The sequence below is a fragment of the Manis javanica genome, chromosome 10 (genome assembly GCF_040802235.1).
Source record: "Manis javanica isolate MJ-LG chromosome 10, MJ_LKY, whole genome shotgun sequence".
Taxonomy (NCBI): Eukaryota; Metazoa; Chordata; class Mammalia; order Pholidota; family Manidae; genus Manis; species Manis javanica.
In genome coordinates this window covers 7,998,686-8,015,893 of record NC_133165.1, presented here as the reverse complement: position 1 = coordinate 8,015,893, position 17,208 = coordinate 7,998,686, and the positions used below count along the sequence as shown (strand labels likewise).

At 47.1% G+C, this 17,208-nt stretch overlaps 1 protein-coding gene across 1 annotated transcript in view; it reads left to right on the top strand.

The window, feature by feature from the left end:
• Window positions 1–1,617: 1,617 nt before the first annotated feature.
• GRIN2A (glutamate ionotropic receptor NMDA type subunit 2A) overlaps window positions 1,618–17,208 on the top strand; it is a 349,136-nt gene continuing 333,545 nt past the window's right edge. The window contains exons 1-3 of the mRNA XM_037020713.2: window positions 1,618–2,396; window positions 2,968–3,158; window positions 4,560–4,991. Coding sequence (XP_036876608.2) covers window positions 4,578–4,991 — 414 coding nt within the window. The 5' untranslated portion in view covers window positions 1,618–2,396; window positions 2,968–3,158; window positions 4,560–4,577. The remainder of the gene's footprint in view (window positions 2,397–2,967; window positions 3,159–4,559; window positions 4,992–17,208) is intronic.

Here is a 17,208-nt window from a genome sequence, read left to right as displayed (position 1 = left end):
TGGACCCCACCCCCTGGAGATTTTGGTGGAGAAGATTTAAAGTGGATGCAAGCATCTGTATTTTTAAAACCTCCACAGATACAACCCACATGTACATCAATAGGAGATTGGATACACAAGGTGTGATTTATTCATGCAATGGAGAGCTACTTAACAATAAAAAAAGAAAACGCTACTGTTACATGCAGCAATGTGGATGAATCTCCCAGACATTAGGCTAAGTGAAAAAAAAGCCAGTCACCAAAAAGCTACAATGTAGCTCCCCATCTATATGAAGTTTGAAAATAAGCAAAGCTACTATATATGGTGTCAGAAATTAAAATTGTGGTTTATGCTGGTGAAAGGTGGAATTAACAACAAAGGGACATGAGGGCACTTTCTGGGGGTGATAAAAATATTCTATACCTTGTTTTGAGTGATGGGGTACACAGATGCCTACAATTTCAAAACCTGAACAGAATCCTTAAGAGATGTGCATTTTACGGTATATAGTTTATACCTCATTTGAATAAAACAGCCTCACTTCCCTGTAAGTGTTCAAATTAGGGTCCTATACCAAAGTCCAAGAAATGATTATCATGCAAGGGAAGGGCCTACCTAGCTCAGCCCAGTTACAGCCTCAATAAACGAACACTCCCCTATTCTCTGCCTTATATCACACAAACCTCCATTTTTCATTTACCTTCCAGAATTTCTCCCATCCTTTGTCTTTAGGATAATAAAGCTCTGGAGAACTCGCCATACAGCAGCCAGCTTAATAATAAACCTACAGGTCTCCAGGAACTGTGCCCCTTTCCTGTCTCCATTCCAGAGGCCACATCTCCATTCTTGGAAGAAGTCCCTTTCTTCTTAGGACATCTTGTAGGGAGCTCGTGTTTATTGGGCACCTACTAAGTGCTGGACCTTGTTGGCTTGTTTACCAAGGCTACTTAATTTTCTTTTCAACATAACCCTGAGAAATAGATATTTTTTTCTGTCCTCATTTTCCAGATTAGTAATTGAAAAGGGAAAATAAATGAGGCTAAAGGTGACATAGGCCGACAAGTGGAGGAGGCAGGGTTAGAGCAGTGACTGCAAAACCCCTTTAACCATTTTAAGGTCTCTTTCCTTTTAGGGCCTGAGGGGGAAAGCAGAGACCGCGATTGGAAGGAGAGAGACAGTTGAGTGTAAAACGGGCAAAGGTCATCACTTTGACGGTGCTTTTCATGTCTACTTGCCAGAAAAACCGGCCAGGCCCCACACACCCAGGCAGTCCTGTGCTCTTTGCCTCACCCCTGCTGGTAGCTTGGAGGCGGCAGCCTCAAGGCGACTTTTGTTTGGTATAACTTGGAAGCAATTGGGGGATGTAGATATGTCTTTACTTTTAGGATTCCGGCTCCCTGGGATCAGAGGAGTGGGTTCACAAACGGGGGTGGCGAGGCACAGGGAGACGCGCTGGAGCAGATTCTGTGGTGTGTGTGTGTGGTGGCGCGCCTGTGCGTGGCGGGGGGATCGCTGTACCCGGCGCGAGGCACTGGGGGTGGGGGTGGGGGGAGGAAGCGGTAGCCGAGATCTGAATAATTGATTCTTCAGCCGCACCAGACGCCCGGGAGCGGGCGGAGAGCGTGGTTTCAGCACCACGGACAGCGGCGCGCGCCTCCGCAGGCGTCCCCGTCGCCAGCCGGCCGCCTATTCTGGCCTTGCAGCCGCCGTGCGCTCGGGGAGCGGGTGGCCGCGCTCCGCGCCGCCGCCGAGGGACTGCGGGGTCCGCCTCGGCCCACCTCCAGGGAGGGCGGCCGCGGGCGGGAGGCGCTTTCTCCCGCCGGAGCCCCAAGCCTCTCCGGCTTTCGCGGGGGCTGCTGCGTCTCGCCGACTGAGAACAAGTCCCTAAGTTGGTGTGGGGGCGCCCCTGCTTTCCTTCTCTTCCTCCGAGGCGACCGCAGCAGAAGCGCTCCCCGGGAGCCCAGCTCTGTCGGGTGCTGTGAACCAGGGTGGCCGGGGGCTCTTTGGCCTCCCGCCGCGCAGTGGGGAGCTGAACGCCCGTTGACGAGCTGGCCCGGCCGCGAAGGGCCCAGAGGGAGCTGCCTTCCCCCGCCCGCGCCTCTCGCCGCCGGGGACCGCGGGGATCCCCGGCCACACGCGCGCGCGCGCTCCCACACTCACTCACACACACTCGCCCTCACACACATCGGCCCTGAGCCTGGGCTGCGGAGAGGGCTCTCGGGGGGCGCGCAGAGGACCCGGCGTCTGCTGTCCGGAGCGGGGCAGGAAGCCGAGCGCTGGCTCTTAGGAGGGAGGCGCCGAGGGCTTAGCCGGAGCATGGGGCCGGGGGAGCGCTGAGAGTCGCGGCCGTAGCCATCAGCCCTGGAGATGACCAGGAGCGGCCACTGCTGAGAACTATGTGGAGAGAGGCTGCGGTGAGTGCTGGAGCGGGACGCGGGGCCTGGGCTGCCCCCTTTGGGAAGAGGACGGCGGGAGGCCTGGGTGGGAGAGGGCAGCAGGACTGCTAGAGGGTCGCTGCGTGGGAGTGATCGCACCTCCCTCGGGGATCCGGGACCACTGGAGCCCGAGTCCTTCCCTCCCCCTTTCCTGCTGCCGGCTCATCGCAAACTCAGCCAGCCTCCCCCCACTTATCCATCCCCTCCTCTTTCCCAGCCCTCCTCGCTCAGCAGCTCCCGGCCGCACAACTCCTAGCCGCCGGCGCCGGGGAGGTAGTCGTGGGTGAGGGCGGAGAAGCCCAGTTAGCTTCTCGTGGGGCTCGGTCCTCCTGTGCGCCCTGTAGCCGAGCTCTCCATATCGGCCGCGGGGTCTGAGGACCTGCACTGGGGCGGGGGGGGAGGTCTCAGACACCGAGCGTCAGCTACCCTTCTCCGGGCGAGCCCTCTGAGCACGGAGGGGCTGTGACCACTGCAGACTGCAGACTGTCCCCCCGCCCTACCCCCGCCCGTGAGCTGACCCTGCCTTTCCGTCTTTTCTCCGCCCCGGTAGAGCCCTGCTGCAGAGCCTCCGGCTGGGATAGCCGCCCCCCGTGGGGGCGATGCGGACAGCGCGGGACAGCCAGGGGAACGCGCGGGGGCCTCGGCATGCGGGAACCCGCTAAACCCGGTGGCTGCTGAGGCGGCCGAGATGCTCGTGCGCGCAGCGCGCCCCACTGCATCCTCGACCTTCTCCGGCTACAGGTACGTCCCAGCGGGAGACCTGGGCTCCACAGGCCCAGGAGGAGGAAGACTCGACCGGTGGGGAGAGCTGGAGAAGGGTCAGCGAAGACAGGGATAGCGGGAGAGGGAGCACCGGTAGCGAGGCGCGGGAGGAGCACCAGGGGGCGCTGCGGCTCCGCGCTCCGCGCTGCTCTTGAGAAGAGCGTCGAGGCCAGCGCAAGTTCTCCCCAACTTCCTCTGGCTCCCGCAGCGCCCGGCCCGAGGGCCTCGTGCCTGTGCACGCGTGCACGACTGTGCTGGTATTTGAAGGCACGCGTGGCTGTGCACCTGGCGCGGTACATGTGTGTGGATCCACTGCCGACCCGTGCGGACTCCGGATGGCCGTGGGCACAGCTACAGCGGTCTGCAGACGTGAGCAGAAGTGCCTGTGAGAGTGTGCGCCCACGGCCCACGTGTGCTAAGATTTTGTAACAGGACCCGAAGTGGAAAGCCTGGGGAGGGGCTGTGCAGTTCATGGCAGTCTGAGAGCTTCCTGGGAGCCCACCGTTCTCCCCACGCACGTTCCTTTGCCAGTTCCTACGCTCTGGCCCGCTGGGGGGACGTACCTCCTCTCCAGAATTCTGCATTGCACACGGCGCGCGTGAGAGGGTGTGTGTGTGTGTGTGTGTGTATTCGCGCGTGTAGGGGGCGGGTCCTGGCAATTGAGTGGAAATCGCTTCACTGCCCCTCGGTGTGAGGTGGGGCAGTCCTTTAATTCCCCCAGGGACCTCCGAAGCGAAGCTTGGGGCGCACAAGTGAGCGTCTTCACTCCCTGCGCTTGGGGTGTACGTTGCAGGAAAGGAGTGGGGTCTGTCTAGTGTGCCCAGTGGAAGCAGGTCTGTGAATAAGTCCAGCGGGTTCCAGGGGGCGGGGACAGCTAGTTTAGCGCCCAGCAGGGATGCGGGGTCGTGGCGCCGCCTCCGCACGCCATGGCTGGTTTGTAGTTCGCTGCTTGTAAGCAGGGGGCGGGGTCGGTAACTTGGTCTGCCCTAGCGAGGGTGGGAGATCCCCGGGTGAAGGGTTTGCTCTGTGCTCCTACACTTAGGGACTGTGGTCCTCAGCTAACTTGGGGGATGAGGAGGGAGGTATGGGCAGGGTCAGGCATGGAGAAGAGGCTGGAGACAGGATGAGAGTGAGGCTGGATGCGAGGAGGGACTTGGGGACTGGAATGGAGAGTTAGCTCGGATTGGAGTTGTGGACTGAGTTGGGAGATGGGATGTGGGTGGCGTCGGGGATGGGGAATGGAATCAGTGACTCCAGCGGCACCTGTATACTTGGGGGTGGGCTGTATCCTTGGCTGCTAGAGTAGGGGTCGGGGTCAGCAATCCCTTTGTCCCAGGACCCTCCCTCACTGCGGCCCTGACTCCCCTCTCCACCCTACAGGGACCGTAAGTGGCGACTATGGGCAGCCTGGGCTGTTGGACCTTGCTCATGCTGCCGGCCCTTCTGGTCTGGCGCGGTCCGGCGCAGGGTGCGGCGGCGGAGAAAGGTACCCCTGCGCTGAATGTCGCGGTGCTGCTGGGTCACAGCCACGACGTCACCGAGCGCGAACTGCGAAACCTGTGGGGCCCAGAGCAGGCAGCTGGGCTGCCCCTGGACGTGAACGTGGTAGCACTGCTGATGAACCGCACCGACCCCAAGAGCCTCATTACGCATGTGTGTGACCTCATGTCTGGAGCGCGCATCCATGGCCTAGTGTTTGGGGACGACACCGACCAGGAGGCCGTGGCACAGATGCTGGATTTTATTTCCTCACAGACTTTCATCCCCATCCTGGGCATCCACGGGGGCGCATCCATGATCATGGCTGACAAGGTAACGCCTGGGGGATGGCTGGGGTGCAGTGACCTGCGAGTGCGCCAATCGGATGGGGGCTAGTGCAGGTCTTCATGAGCCTCTGGCATCTGTCTTGATCCGAAAGGGACATGGCCTGGTGAGAAATGCGTGTAAAGGCTTTTTGCCTTGGTACTCAGAGGCACTTTGCATGTGCTAAGAAGAACTTGGAAAATGCAGGAGAATAATGGGGTGGTAGAATGCTTGGAGATTTCCAGGGAGTACACAGAGGCTTGCCTGGGGGCACTTGAAGCAATATGGCTCATGTGTCTGTAAGATCAATTGTACCTGATCGTTTTGTGGAACATGTCCATTTTTTTTCCCCTCTCGTGGCCACCGATCAAAACTATTTTAAAAAAGATTAAACTTAGGTATATGGTATGTTATGGAATAAAATGCAAAGTTTTTAGGTAAAGTACAAAAGGGCAGAAAAACGTCATGCTTCTGGAGACGTTTTGTAATTAGGGGGAGAGGGATGGAAAGTTTCAGAAGCCCTGGTCTAGAGGCACACAGGAGGGTGCTTCTCTAAGGGAGTGGGTGTGAGTGGGGAGGAGAATTGACTGCAGACAGAGAGCATGGGGGGCCTGGCATTTTCCTGCATGTTCCTGAGTGGAGCTGGTGGGCTCCAAGGGCCTCAGTTGGAGGGGTGGGCTCCCAAGGACGGGTTTTGGTAGCGAAGGCAGAGAATGTCAGAAGGAAGGAAGGTGTGCCCAGATCCTTGGCTTAGAATGAGAGGCTCTTCTGTGGACCAGCTGGGAGTGTTGGTTTGGCGAAGAGGAGAGAGACTTGAAAATTTGAGTGAAGATGTCAGGAGGGACTGGTTTGAAGATTCTGCAGCAGTGGAGGGATGCAGCCAGATTGGAAGCGAGAAGCAAAGTGAGGAATCCAAAGAACACGGCTGTGTCTCCACATATGCCCAGGGAAGGACTGGGGGTGGGGGTCAAGAAGGAGAGGAAAGGGTGCGTGTACATGTGTGCCATCGTTCCCGCGGCCCTGAGACCTTCCTGGAGCATGTTCCTTAGAGAGCAGGGGACATCCTAATGGAGTGAGTTGACATTTGTCATAGCACTTTCCTTCTGACACTCTCAGAATGCTTTGATATTCATCAAATCAGATTCTGCCGGTACCTCAGCCATTCCCATTGGCTCCTTTGGGAACCGTATTAATTCTCTCAGGTCTCCTGGGCTGCAGCACATTCAGCAGAAGTACACAACCAATGCGGTATCTTATTAAACATTCATTTTCAGTGGTTTGCAGCCTAGGAGAATTGTGTGGTGGAGCATTTTCCCAGCCACCTCTCAGTGCTGGGGCTCCTTTCTGGGATGAAAAAGCAGGGAAGAGCTGTCCCCTGCCACCACTGTGTGGGCCATTGCAGGACTGGAAAGGGCCTCAGTGTCTATTCCGAGCATCCTGCAACTCTCAGATTAAGTGACTGAGTCACAGGGCAGTTCATGACTTGGCCTAGACCACGCAGTGGGTGATGGAGCTGCATCTCTGCTTTTCTACTCCCGAGTTTGATCTCACATTCCCCAAATTGAGCCCATCCTTTAACTCTGTCATCTCATATTCAGGAGGATCAAGGAATCTGTCTTATTTTAGAGGGCTGATCCATGGGGAGGTGCAGCAGTCAGAGCCTGGGGGACTTGTGTGTAAGAAGTGACCAGCTATAGGATAATGGCATGAAGAATAGTTTTCCACAGGGCTTTGGAGTGTGATTTTTGGGATCTAAATATTACCACTGATCCCTCCTCCCTTCTGAAGAAGGAAGGAGCAGTGCACAAAAACAGTAGTCATACTGAAAATGAAATTTCTGGATTGACTAGGGCCCAGCACAATCGATGGAGAAATCTGGTAAAAGCTGAATTGGAGAAGGTGGCTTGAGGCTTAGGCTGGGAGGTTTGATCTGACAGGCGTATGGCTCCGGTTCTCACTTGACTTACCTATCTGACTGTATGCGAAGAAGCAGGAACAGAGAATGGGCTCATAGTTGAGCACCCTGTTGATATACAGAGACCCTGCCCACTATGAATGGCAGGCTATGATCTCCTAGACTAGTAGCTGCTCCTCCCTTGCAGAATGAAATGTCTTATGGGAATTGGGCAAGAGTATAACCCCACTTAAGAGTAAAGAAGGAAAAGGGAAGCAGGAAATGTAAGAGGAAGATGAGAAAGGACATCTGCAGAGATGCCAAGATTAGCGATCTAAGAGGGGACCCAGGGGAGAGGTTGAAAGGGTCTATTGGCTCAAAAATGGGGGAGGGAATTGGGTACACCTCATTATTGTTGGGGCGTTCGGAGTCGGTCTCAGTGGCAGGGCATCAAAGAAGTCAGTGGTGATGATGGTGGGATGTACGCCACCCCCCTGTGTGGGATGTGCAGGTGATGTTGAGGGATGCTGGGTTAAAGGGTGGTATTTGAGAAACCTGGCTGTGTTAAAAAAGGAAAGAGACTGTGTGAGATGCTAACAGCCTTTCTTTCTATTAGTAACACATCTAGTTGGCTGGTGCCTTTGCCACCTGTTTTGGAGCTGAGCTCCGAGTGCAGTGGGTTTGGCTTTGAAGAAGTAGCCATGGGACGTTGCCTAAAACTCCACCTTGCTTGGTAGGGTGTGCCAGTGGTGTTATGGCCGCAGTCTGAATCTCCCCCAACTGACAAGGCCTCTCTGTCTTCCCCTAAGATGACATTCACTTGCTAAAGCCCAGAACAGAACCTGTGTTTGCTTTCACTTCTATATTGGTAACATGGTGGTGCCCCTCTGGATAAAAATGGTACTTATTTGATGATCATGTAAATTGCAACCCCCTCTCCCCTCACCTCCATTTTTACCTTTCCTTCAGTCTGCTTGACTCTTGGAAAAAGGAACAAAGCTTTATAATAATTGAAATGTTTTAAGTGGCAGATTTTTGTGGTGTTAATTTTGCTTCTGTCAGTGGGTGGTCTTGAAATGTGATTAATTTAGAGGTGAAAATAATGCTTGATGTAGATAATCACTAATAGTATCTTGGTTGGGCCATTTTCATACTGTTTAAATGACACACAGTCTGGTTGCAGTAACAGCCCCCAGTAAATCAGTGAGCCTCTGCTCCCTGTCAGTACCTCCTTCTCCTTTCCCCTCTTATTCCTCACTGCTCCATGTGGGAAAACCAAGGCTTGGGTTTTAGCTGCCTCTGTCCGTGTTGGTTACTGTGTGGGGTTTGCTTTCTGTGTTATTTCTATACATATCTCATCTCTTCTACTAGAGTGTAAGTTCCTTGAAGACTGACTTTTGAAAGAGTGTGTGCATATATTTATTCAAAATCATTGTATTCCTCTTTCAGACAGTTTATAAAAATAATGTCTTTTCACTATAGAGCACTTAGAAAGTACATTAAAGTTTAAAGAATAAAATTAAAGTCTTTCTGTAAATCCTATCACCAGGAGTAACCAGTACTGACACTTGGGTCTCTTTCTTTCTAAGCTATAGCTAGTTATCAGTTCATTATTGTACTGTATATATGTTTTTGTTTATTGTACCTCTGTTTTTAATTCTTTATTTCTTTGTGCTATGTTTGGGAAGGGTTCCTTAATGTCTCTAATTTTCTAGTGAACCAGCCTTTTTTCTTTTGCCTGTCGAATTTTTAATATAAGTGGTTTTAAATGAGTTTTAAATGGTTCACTTTATTTCCAAGGTAAATAATTGATCCCTTTTCATACCTTTATGCTTTTTTTTAATAAAGAAACTCTCACTTTGTGAATGTAAATCCATCTTCTGTCCCTTTGAGAATTTAAAACATTACAAATAAGTCCTTCTCTGATTAGTGTCTTTGTTTCTTCAGGTGTGAATTCTTCCATTTTGTAGACTCTTATCACTGAACGTCCTCATATATTTTCTAATTTTTGTCTGTGAACCTATTTTCAAGGCAATTTTGTGGTTTCTTCTATCCTACATCTGTAAGGGTGTGTGCTTTTACACCAGAGCTCATGTCAGTACCTCAGTTCAGAGCTCTTGTCTTTTCTACATATCCTATGGTGCAGACCGAGGTCCCAGTCTCATGTGAGTGAGTTCATTTTGTCTCCTTGATACAGAGAGGGGCATCCTTTTTGGCTGTGACTCATAGCGGATAGTGCAGATATTTCAGCCTTATTCACAGCTAGCGGCATGGTTCTGTGTCCAGTTTTTCCCCTTATCCCCTGGGTAGATGTTAGGACCTCTGCTTGCATGGCTCCTATTGGGTCTATCTGCACCATGGACCATGTGGCTTTGATTCCTGTTTGAAGTTGTAGACTCCCATCTTTTGATTCATTTATTTTTAGGGAGTCCTCTCTATTTTTGATTTGTGATTCCCTTTTCTTATTTCCAAGAACTACTATGTGAATTTCAAAATAAATATCTAAAGATTTACCTGTAAATTCTATGTCTTAGGACCAAAAGAAGAAGGCTCCTGACTGTGCACACTCTGATTTTAACCCAGTTATATTTCACAACCTGATTTTATTTTTTCAAACTTGATTATATATTCTTGGAACTTGCTCTTATTAAGTAGACTTCTCAAACATGATTTTAAGTGGCTGCAGAGTATTCTGTTTTACCACAATTATTTTAACTGTTCATCTACTTCTCCACCTTTAGTAAGGTTGATTTCTGGTCCACAGGTGTGTTATTTTTGCCACTTTATGCTGATCCTACCCTTTGCATTTTTTTCTTGGTAAATGTTTGATTGAATGAATCAAGTTTTTGGTTCCAGTGCCAGCTTGCTGCATTTCTGGAGGAACTTACCACACCATGGTTCAGTGTTTTCCATGCAGTGTTCATTCCCTAAATGCCAACTGATTTCCTTGGTGTGTGCCAAGTCTCCTCTTCTTTTTAGTGGGTGGATCATTACTAGCCATCCTGGGATTAAAAGAAATTGAGGGGTTCCTTATCAAAAGGCCCATGCAGTGCTGCTGAGGAGCAGCTCATCAGAAGGAGGTGGATTTTGATGCTTTTGTACCCTGGTAGCTCTGGTGTTTAGATGTGAGTGATGGGCCTTCCCCCATCACTCATGGGGGCAGACACGCACATCAGAGTGTTGTGCCCAGTTATATTTCACAACCTGCTTTTATTTTTTCAAACTTGATTATATATTCTTGGAACTTGCTCTTATTAAGTAGACTTCTCAAACATGATTTTAAGTGGCTGCAGAGTATTCTGTTTTACCACAATTATTTTAACTGTTCATCTACTTCTCCACCTTTAGTAAGGTTGATTTCTGGTCCACAGGTGTGTTATTTTTGCCACTTTATGCTGATCCTACCCTTTGCATTTTTTTCTTGGTAAATGGTTCCATGAAAGCTCATGGAAAGGGCAGACACGCACATCAGAGTGTTGGTGGAGCCCACTCAGCTCCTGCTGTGGAGGCATCAGGTAGTTCCTGAGAGAGTGGGGAGGCCTATCTTTAGCCTTTTTGATGAGGCATTCATCCACTCCTCTTCATGTAAGTCACCAGAGAGCGACTGGCATCACCCAAGAGGCATGACTAACTTTCCAAATGGCCCTTGGGGATCACTGGTAATCATTTGGACCCTTGGTAGCTAGGCTGGTAGTTTGGAGGGGGAAATGTTCATCTTCTGTAGGTAGAGTGTAGATGGGGGCAGAGGAGAGAGAGGGAGAGAGAGAGGGAGGGAGAGGGAGAGAGAGAAAAGGAGAGGAGAAAGACAAATCGAATCCTGGCTTTGTAATAGGGAGTTGGTGGCTTCTGATATAGCCATCATGAAAGTGAGAGATTACACTGTTATTAACTCGTGTGTTTTGTTTGTCCTATACTCAGCTTTTGTGATTCAAATTTGAATTAGTTGCCAACATTTTAAAGTTAGGAGACATTGCATTTTTCAAAAACCCAAATTTCATGCGTCTTTGAAAAACTCAGAAGTAGCACTGGGCTCACTTCCGCAGAGCAACAGTCATCTGGGGCAGAAGAAGTCCCCCAGCACTTGACGGGGCAGTGGTCTTCCTATGCCCTCAGCTCACCCCCCCCACTCATTGTTGTGGGCTTGGTCCTGAAGGCACTGGCGGTTGAGAGCCCTGATCTGGGTGAAGAACATAGCTGGTCATTATGAAGAGGGCCTTTCCCAGGCATTCTTCTTCTCTCCATGGGGGCTTCTCCATAGTTGGTGGGAAAGTCAAGATGTGTGCGCAGCTCCTTGGCTGCTATGCTCACTGCTTCCATCATTAATCTGCAGTAGTTCTTTGTTCTTTTGGGCCCACAGGCCTTAAATCTTTTTTTAAAAAATTTTTTATTAAGGTATTATTGATAAACACTCTTACAAAGGTTTCACATGAAAAAACAATGTGGTTACTGCATTTACCCATATTATCAAGTCCCCACCCCTACCCCAATGCAGTCACTGTCCATCAGTGTAGTAAGATGCACAGGCCTTAAATGTTTCTCAACACAGTACTTCAGGAAGCTACTCCAATCCAGCTCATATCAGAAGGCCCAGAGAACCTTGAACAAAGAGTCTGAGGAGCTAAATTCCATTTTCAAATAGTGTGACGTTGAGAAAGGCCCTTCTGTCTCTTTGAACCTTAGGCTTTCCTTCTATGAAATATGGTTTTGGAATGATATTATCTCTAAGGCCCTTTCTAGCTCTGAAAATTTTATTACCTTCAAGAAGTGACTGGCAAGAAACATACCAAAATGTGAGCAGTGGTTATCTTTGGGTGGTATACTCATGGCTGTTTTTCTTTTAAAAAATATCATTATAGCATGGTTAATGAGTTTGAGTTAGAGTGTCTGGGTTTACATTCAGGCTCCATCTCTTACCAGCTGGATGATTGTGGTAGTTCCTTAATGGTTCTGAGCCTCAGTGTCTTCATCTTTAAAATGGGGACAATAATGATACCTGCTTCATAGAATTGTGAGATTTAAGTGAGATAACAGATAGAAAGTATGTATCTCAGTGCTTGGCTCATAATAAATACTTGTTACAGGAATGATATTGTTATTGTGTCTATATTTTATAGTTTTAATTTTTCTCCAGTGTACTAGAAAGAACGATGAAGGGCGATATGGTGATATGAGGGTATCCTCAGCAAGAAATGCGATGAATCCCACAGAACTGTACAAGTGGAGGTTCCACCGTGAAGGATTCCCATTTTCTCAACTGGGACAACCAGGAGCTTCCTTTGAATTCTTTGGACTTGCTCTGAGCTATATCCTAGCAAACTGAAGATTAAATGTGGCCAGTCTGAAAGTGACTGTAAGAGGTCATGTCTCAGTGGCCTTTGCAGTAAATAACTCCACCAATTGGGCCATATGTTTGCACCCAGCTTGGGCTGTAGGGTGTGGACATATATAATTTCTCACTTTTGCTTTGTCAACACTTAACTCAGCAATAGCCTGGGGAATATGGCAGCCCAACAGGTATTTGATTAAAGAACCCTTATCTTCTTACTTTTTTGCTTTTATTTTTTTTACCATTCAGGGTAATGGTTGTGAATCCAGTTGGTTTAGGGAAGAGGCTTAGATTCAACAGGGACAATAGATTTTGATGTTAATATTATGGACGTCTTCACTAAAATGATTATAAGATGTTGGATGATGGAATTAAAATTAAAAACTGTCTTTCAAGATGGAAATGATGGACCCAAAACTACAAACTGCATGGGAGGGTTTAAGAAGAATTTATACTCTTGCAGGAGCTGGGAGATGTGGTTTTCCAACTAGCTTGAGAATAATTTTTGCAAGGGTCATGAACTGGTGGACTGCTTGGCTGAATCTGGCTCATAGATACATTAGTATTTTATTTCACCAACATAGTATTTAAAATGCTTGAATTTTAATGTCTCTGGATGGGGCGTGCACTTTCAAGTTCACTCCAGCCCTCCTTTGTTCCCTGTCACCTAGCCAGGTTCACGCATTTATATCAACAGCATGGTCTGTGTAAGCATTTGAGATCATGATCCCCAACCATGGGATTTTATTTATTTGCTTGTTTTGCATTGACCAGACACTTGGCAGATTCTAAGTAGTGATACAGCTCTTCAAAAAGTGAAGGCCACATTTCTAGAAATACAATGTCCAAATCAAGAGAGGTGATAACTCCATTATGCTTTTTCTGTTGTCAAGAGATCTTTCAGCTTCAAGGAACAATATTTGACCAGTGGTGGCTTAAACCATTAAGATGTTTAGATTTTTTTTGTTTAACAAAGAGCACCAAGTCTGGTTTAGTGACTCAGTAATCCAGGAGGGACTCAGTCCTCTCCATTCTTCCATTTTGCCTTCCTCAGCTGCTGGTTCATCTTGGTCACAAGATGACTGCTTCTGTTCCGGCCATCACATCTTCACATGCCAGTATTCAAAACGGGAAGAGAAAGGAGAGAAAAGTAGCTTTCTACTAGGTACTCTGTTCTTTCATTAGGGTAGACTTCCCCTTTTATTTTATTGGCCAGAAATGGGTCACATGTCACCTCTTGAGCATCATTGGTACAGTTTAACAACAGAGATTCTTCTCTGAGAATGGATAATGGTCACCAAAGCAGGATTTGCTTTTGTTAACAGGATTGTAGGGGCAATGGCTAAGTGTATAATTGATTTTGTCTCTAACAGCATGATGCTGTTATTTGTAGAGTTGACTTAGTTCTAGGGGATAATATTTAGAGATGGATGTTAAAAAACTGCAGTGTGTCCAGAGGAAGGGCTCCAGGATTGCATAGGATCTGAATGACATACAATGAGAGTCTCAAAAGAAATACTTAGGGAAGTCCAGCCTGGAAAAGAGAACTCTCAGTGAGGAGATGAGCAATATGTTCAGATACCCCATCTGAACATCCAGGCTGTTATGGAGTAGAAGGTTTAGTCTTAATTTTTTGTTTGTTTATTTGTTTTGGGGACAGGATGACATTTTTAGGAGTAAAGTTTCAGCTAGATATGAAGAATAAATATAGGCAGTTAGGTCTCTAACAGAAGACTGTGAAGTTTCATATAGTTGTGTTTGTCAGACGTAATTAAGCTGAGCCTGCCTGCCTGTCGGAGAGTTGGACTCACATTAGCAAGATTGGATTGGGTCACCTCTGAAATCCTTTCTAACTCAGAGCCTCTGTGCCTCTCAAATCCTTGAAATTTTTTTTTAAATCCCCAAATCCTGGTACTTTAGGGCCCTTGGATTTGGCTAAAACCAACACCCTCACTTTCTGCAAGTGTGTGAGCAATTCAGTATAAATTTGCCTGGCATGGGGGAGGAATTTATGATTCCTGCATCATTACCTCAAATCCCCAAAGGACTTTACATCATCCTGAATGGTAGATGATATTTGAAAAGCAGAAAATCCATGTATATATCAACTCACACACACACATGTACCGTATATAAACATAAACATAAGTAGGTCAGGTGGTGTCATATTTACTGGTGGAAATGTTTTTGGCTAAGAAGCACATCTACAGAAGACAATGTTTAGAATAATTGCCGATGATCTACAAATGGGAAGTTTTTGCAATTGCATCCAGTCAATCATGACTACTTATTAAATATATTCACATTTTTGCCCATCTTACTGTAATGATACTTTTGTATGCTAAAGAAATAGCCACAACCTTCTGTGATTTTTTTTCCAGTTGTCAAATTTTTCTTTTTTGTCCATTATACTCCCCTGTGTTTTGAACATTTGCTTATGGCAGAACTCGCTCTGGATTTACTGTTATGGTTCTACTTCCCATTTCTCCTCACAGCTCCCAAGGAAAAACTAAATCCGAACTTACTTTCCAAATGCTTTGTCTTTCCATTCAAATTTTTACAATGTTCCACATACTGGAAATGGGTATGTTCTTCCTACTTACTTACTTATTAGGAATAGGTAATTATGTGCACAGTTAAAAAGAAAACTAAATAATGCAATACAGCATTCAGAGAAAGAGTATCTGCTCAATTAATGGATGGCAGACCCTCAAACACATGTTCCTCTCCACGGAGGTGACCGTGTTACCCATTCAGAGAGGAAAAATATTACGTTAGAGTGGTAGTTTGTTTCCCTTTGTAATTTTTGCTAGAGTTGGTTGATGCTTCAAGGATCTTCCCCTCTTAAATCTCACTGAGTTGAAAGATACTATTTTCCATTGGTCCCCAAGTGTGCTTATTTTCCCAAAACAAAATAAAAACCCACTCTAGAATATAAGGTGACTTCTGAAAATCACTGGCATCTCCAAGCTAGGTCCATATACTCATCCAAGAAATTTAAGATAATTTGGGATGATTCGGGGGGAGTTGCGATCACTTCATATGCTAGTAAAAGCTATGGACCCTCCCCAGAGGAAGGCACACCCATAAGCATTCAATCTTATGCACAGTTTTAGGGGTTCATAGAACCTCTGAAACTCATTTGTGGACCTCCTTGGATCTGATTTATTTATTGCGTTATTAATCTGTTCATTCTTCAAATATTTATTGAGCCTGTGCCAGAATGTTCTGTAGATTTTTCTGTGATCAAATTATTGGCTTTGATGTAACTCAGAATCTAGTTGGAGGAGATTTGCAGTTAAAGCCCAGAATCATACATCCATGCACCTCTGTATCCCCCAGGAAGTGTGGGGGGCTGTGGAAGTTGAGGAGGGGCACTGCAGTCAGAGGCCTGAGCTGGGGGTTTGTCAGAGGAGATGCCCTAGAGAGCTGTGATCCAGAGTTGAGTTGGAGAACTGATTCAGATGCGGCCGGTGTCCCAGGCGCCTGCCCTTGTGGGTGTCCCCCGGCAGAGCCCAGGAAGAGCAGCGGAGTGGAGGGGTCCCAGACGCCCGTTCACAGTCTAGGGCTTTCCCTCCTCGTAATGTGCTCTTCAAGGCGGCCAGGTTCAGGGTTGTTTTGATAGCTCCTGAGTTTTCCTCTGGATGGCAGTTCCCACAATCAAAACACGGAGCTTTGTGCCAATTTCTGTTTTGTTGTCTCGAATGGCTGAATGTCTCCTGTTCCGTCTCGTCTCTTCCACATTAGGAAACTCCAGCCAGAAAGAGTGAGCGGCCTTTGAAATTCATATAGTCTTGCATGTCTGTGTCCTAGGGCTGAAAAAAAACCCCGTGTTTTCCAGGTGAATTGTTTTAAAGCTAAGATATTTGTACAGCTGAGGAAATGTAGTAGTGTTTTACTTGGGTGAAGAGAGCCAGAACCCCTGGATGAGGGGGTTGAGCCGCAGGAAATGCCAGGCTTGCTGTGGCTCAGGGCTAGAGAGGCAGGGCTTCCACCATGGGGCTTTTGAAAATGGCAGGCCCTGGGTGAAGACCTGAGCTTCACGGTCCAACTGCACTTTGACCTTGTACTTTTTTCTTTTCTTTTTCTTTAAAGCTCTTGGCAGCATTCAAAGAAATACTCTTATCATGAAGATTTCTAACACATACAAAAGTAGAGAGAATAGTATGATGAGCTCTCGTGTACCCATTGCCCAGCTGCGATGATCACTAACAAATGACCACTCTGGTTTCACCTGTAACTTCACCACTTTTTGTCATCCCTCCACCACTGGGTCATTTGGAAACGAACCCAAGATGTCATTATATTTCAATTAAATTTCAACTATAAATATGTCATGACATATCTCAAAAACATAAGGATTTTGAAAACCTAAAAAATAACTGCAGCTAATATAAAAGTAATTTAATGAATGTACACTTTAGAGGATTTGTGAGATGCAGAGAAATATAAAGAAAATAAAAATCACCTTTGATCTCATCATCCACAGACAACTGAAATTAACATTTTGATATATTTCCTTCCAGTCTTTTTTCTGTACTTTCTATACACACATATACATATGATCATATCATTTCATATGTAGCTTTTAACTTGTTTAACATGTTTTCATGAGCATTACAGATTATTTGTAAGCATTTCTATCTGCCCCATTTTCCATTCTTACAGATACATCCTGATTTACTTGGTAATTTTAGGTTTTTTTCATATTTGTTGCCCTTAAAAACACCACCTTGGTGAACATCTTCATAATGAAATGTCTGAATTGCAGAGTATTGGTTTTGAATTGAATCCTATGGCTGAAATTACTAGGTCACTGTGCATAAAGCATTTTAAGGTTCTTAATACATACTGATAATGGTTTCCATAGGATTGAATCACCAGACACTTCCAATAGCTATATTAAATACTTCTGTCGCCTAACTCTAACCAAGCACTTGGAACAAAAATTTTTCTAATTGGTTCAATGAAAATGTTACCTCATTGCTTTAATTTGCATCTCTTTT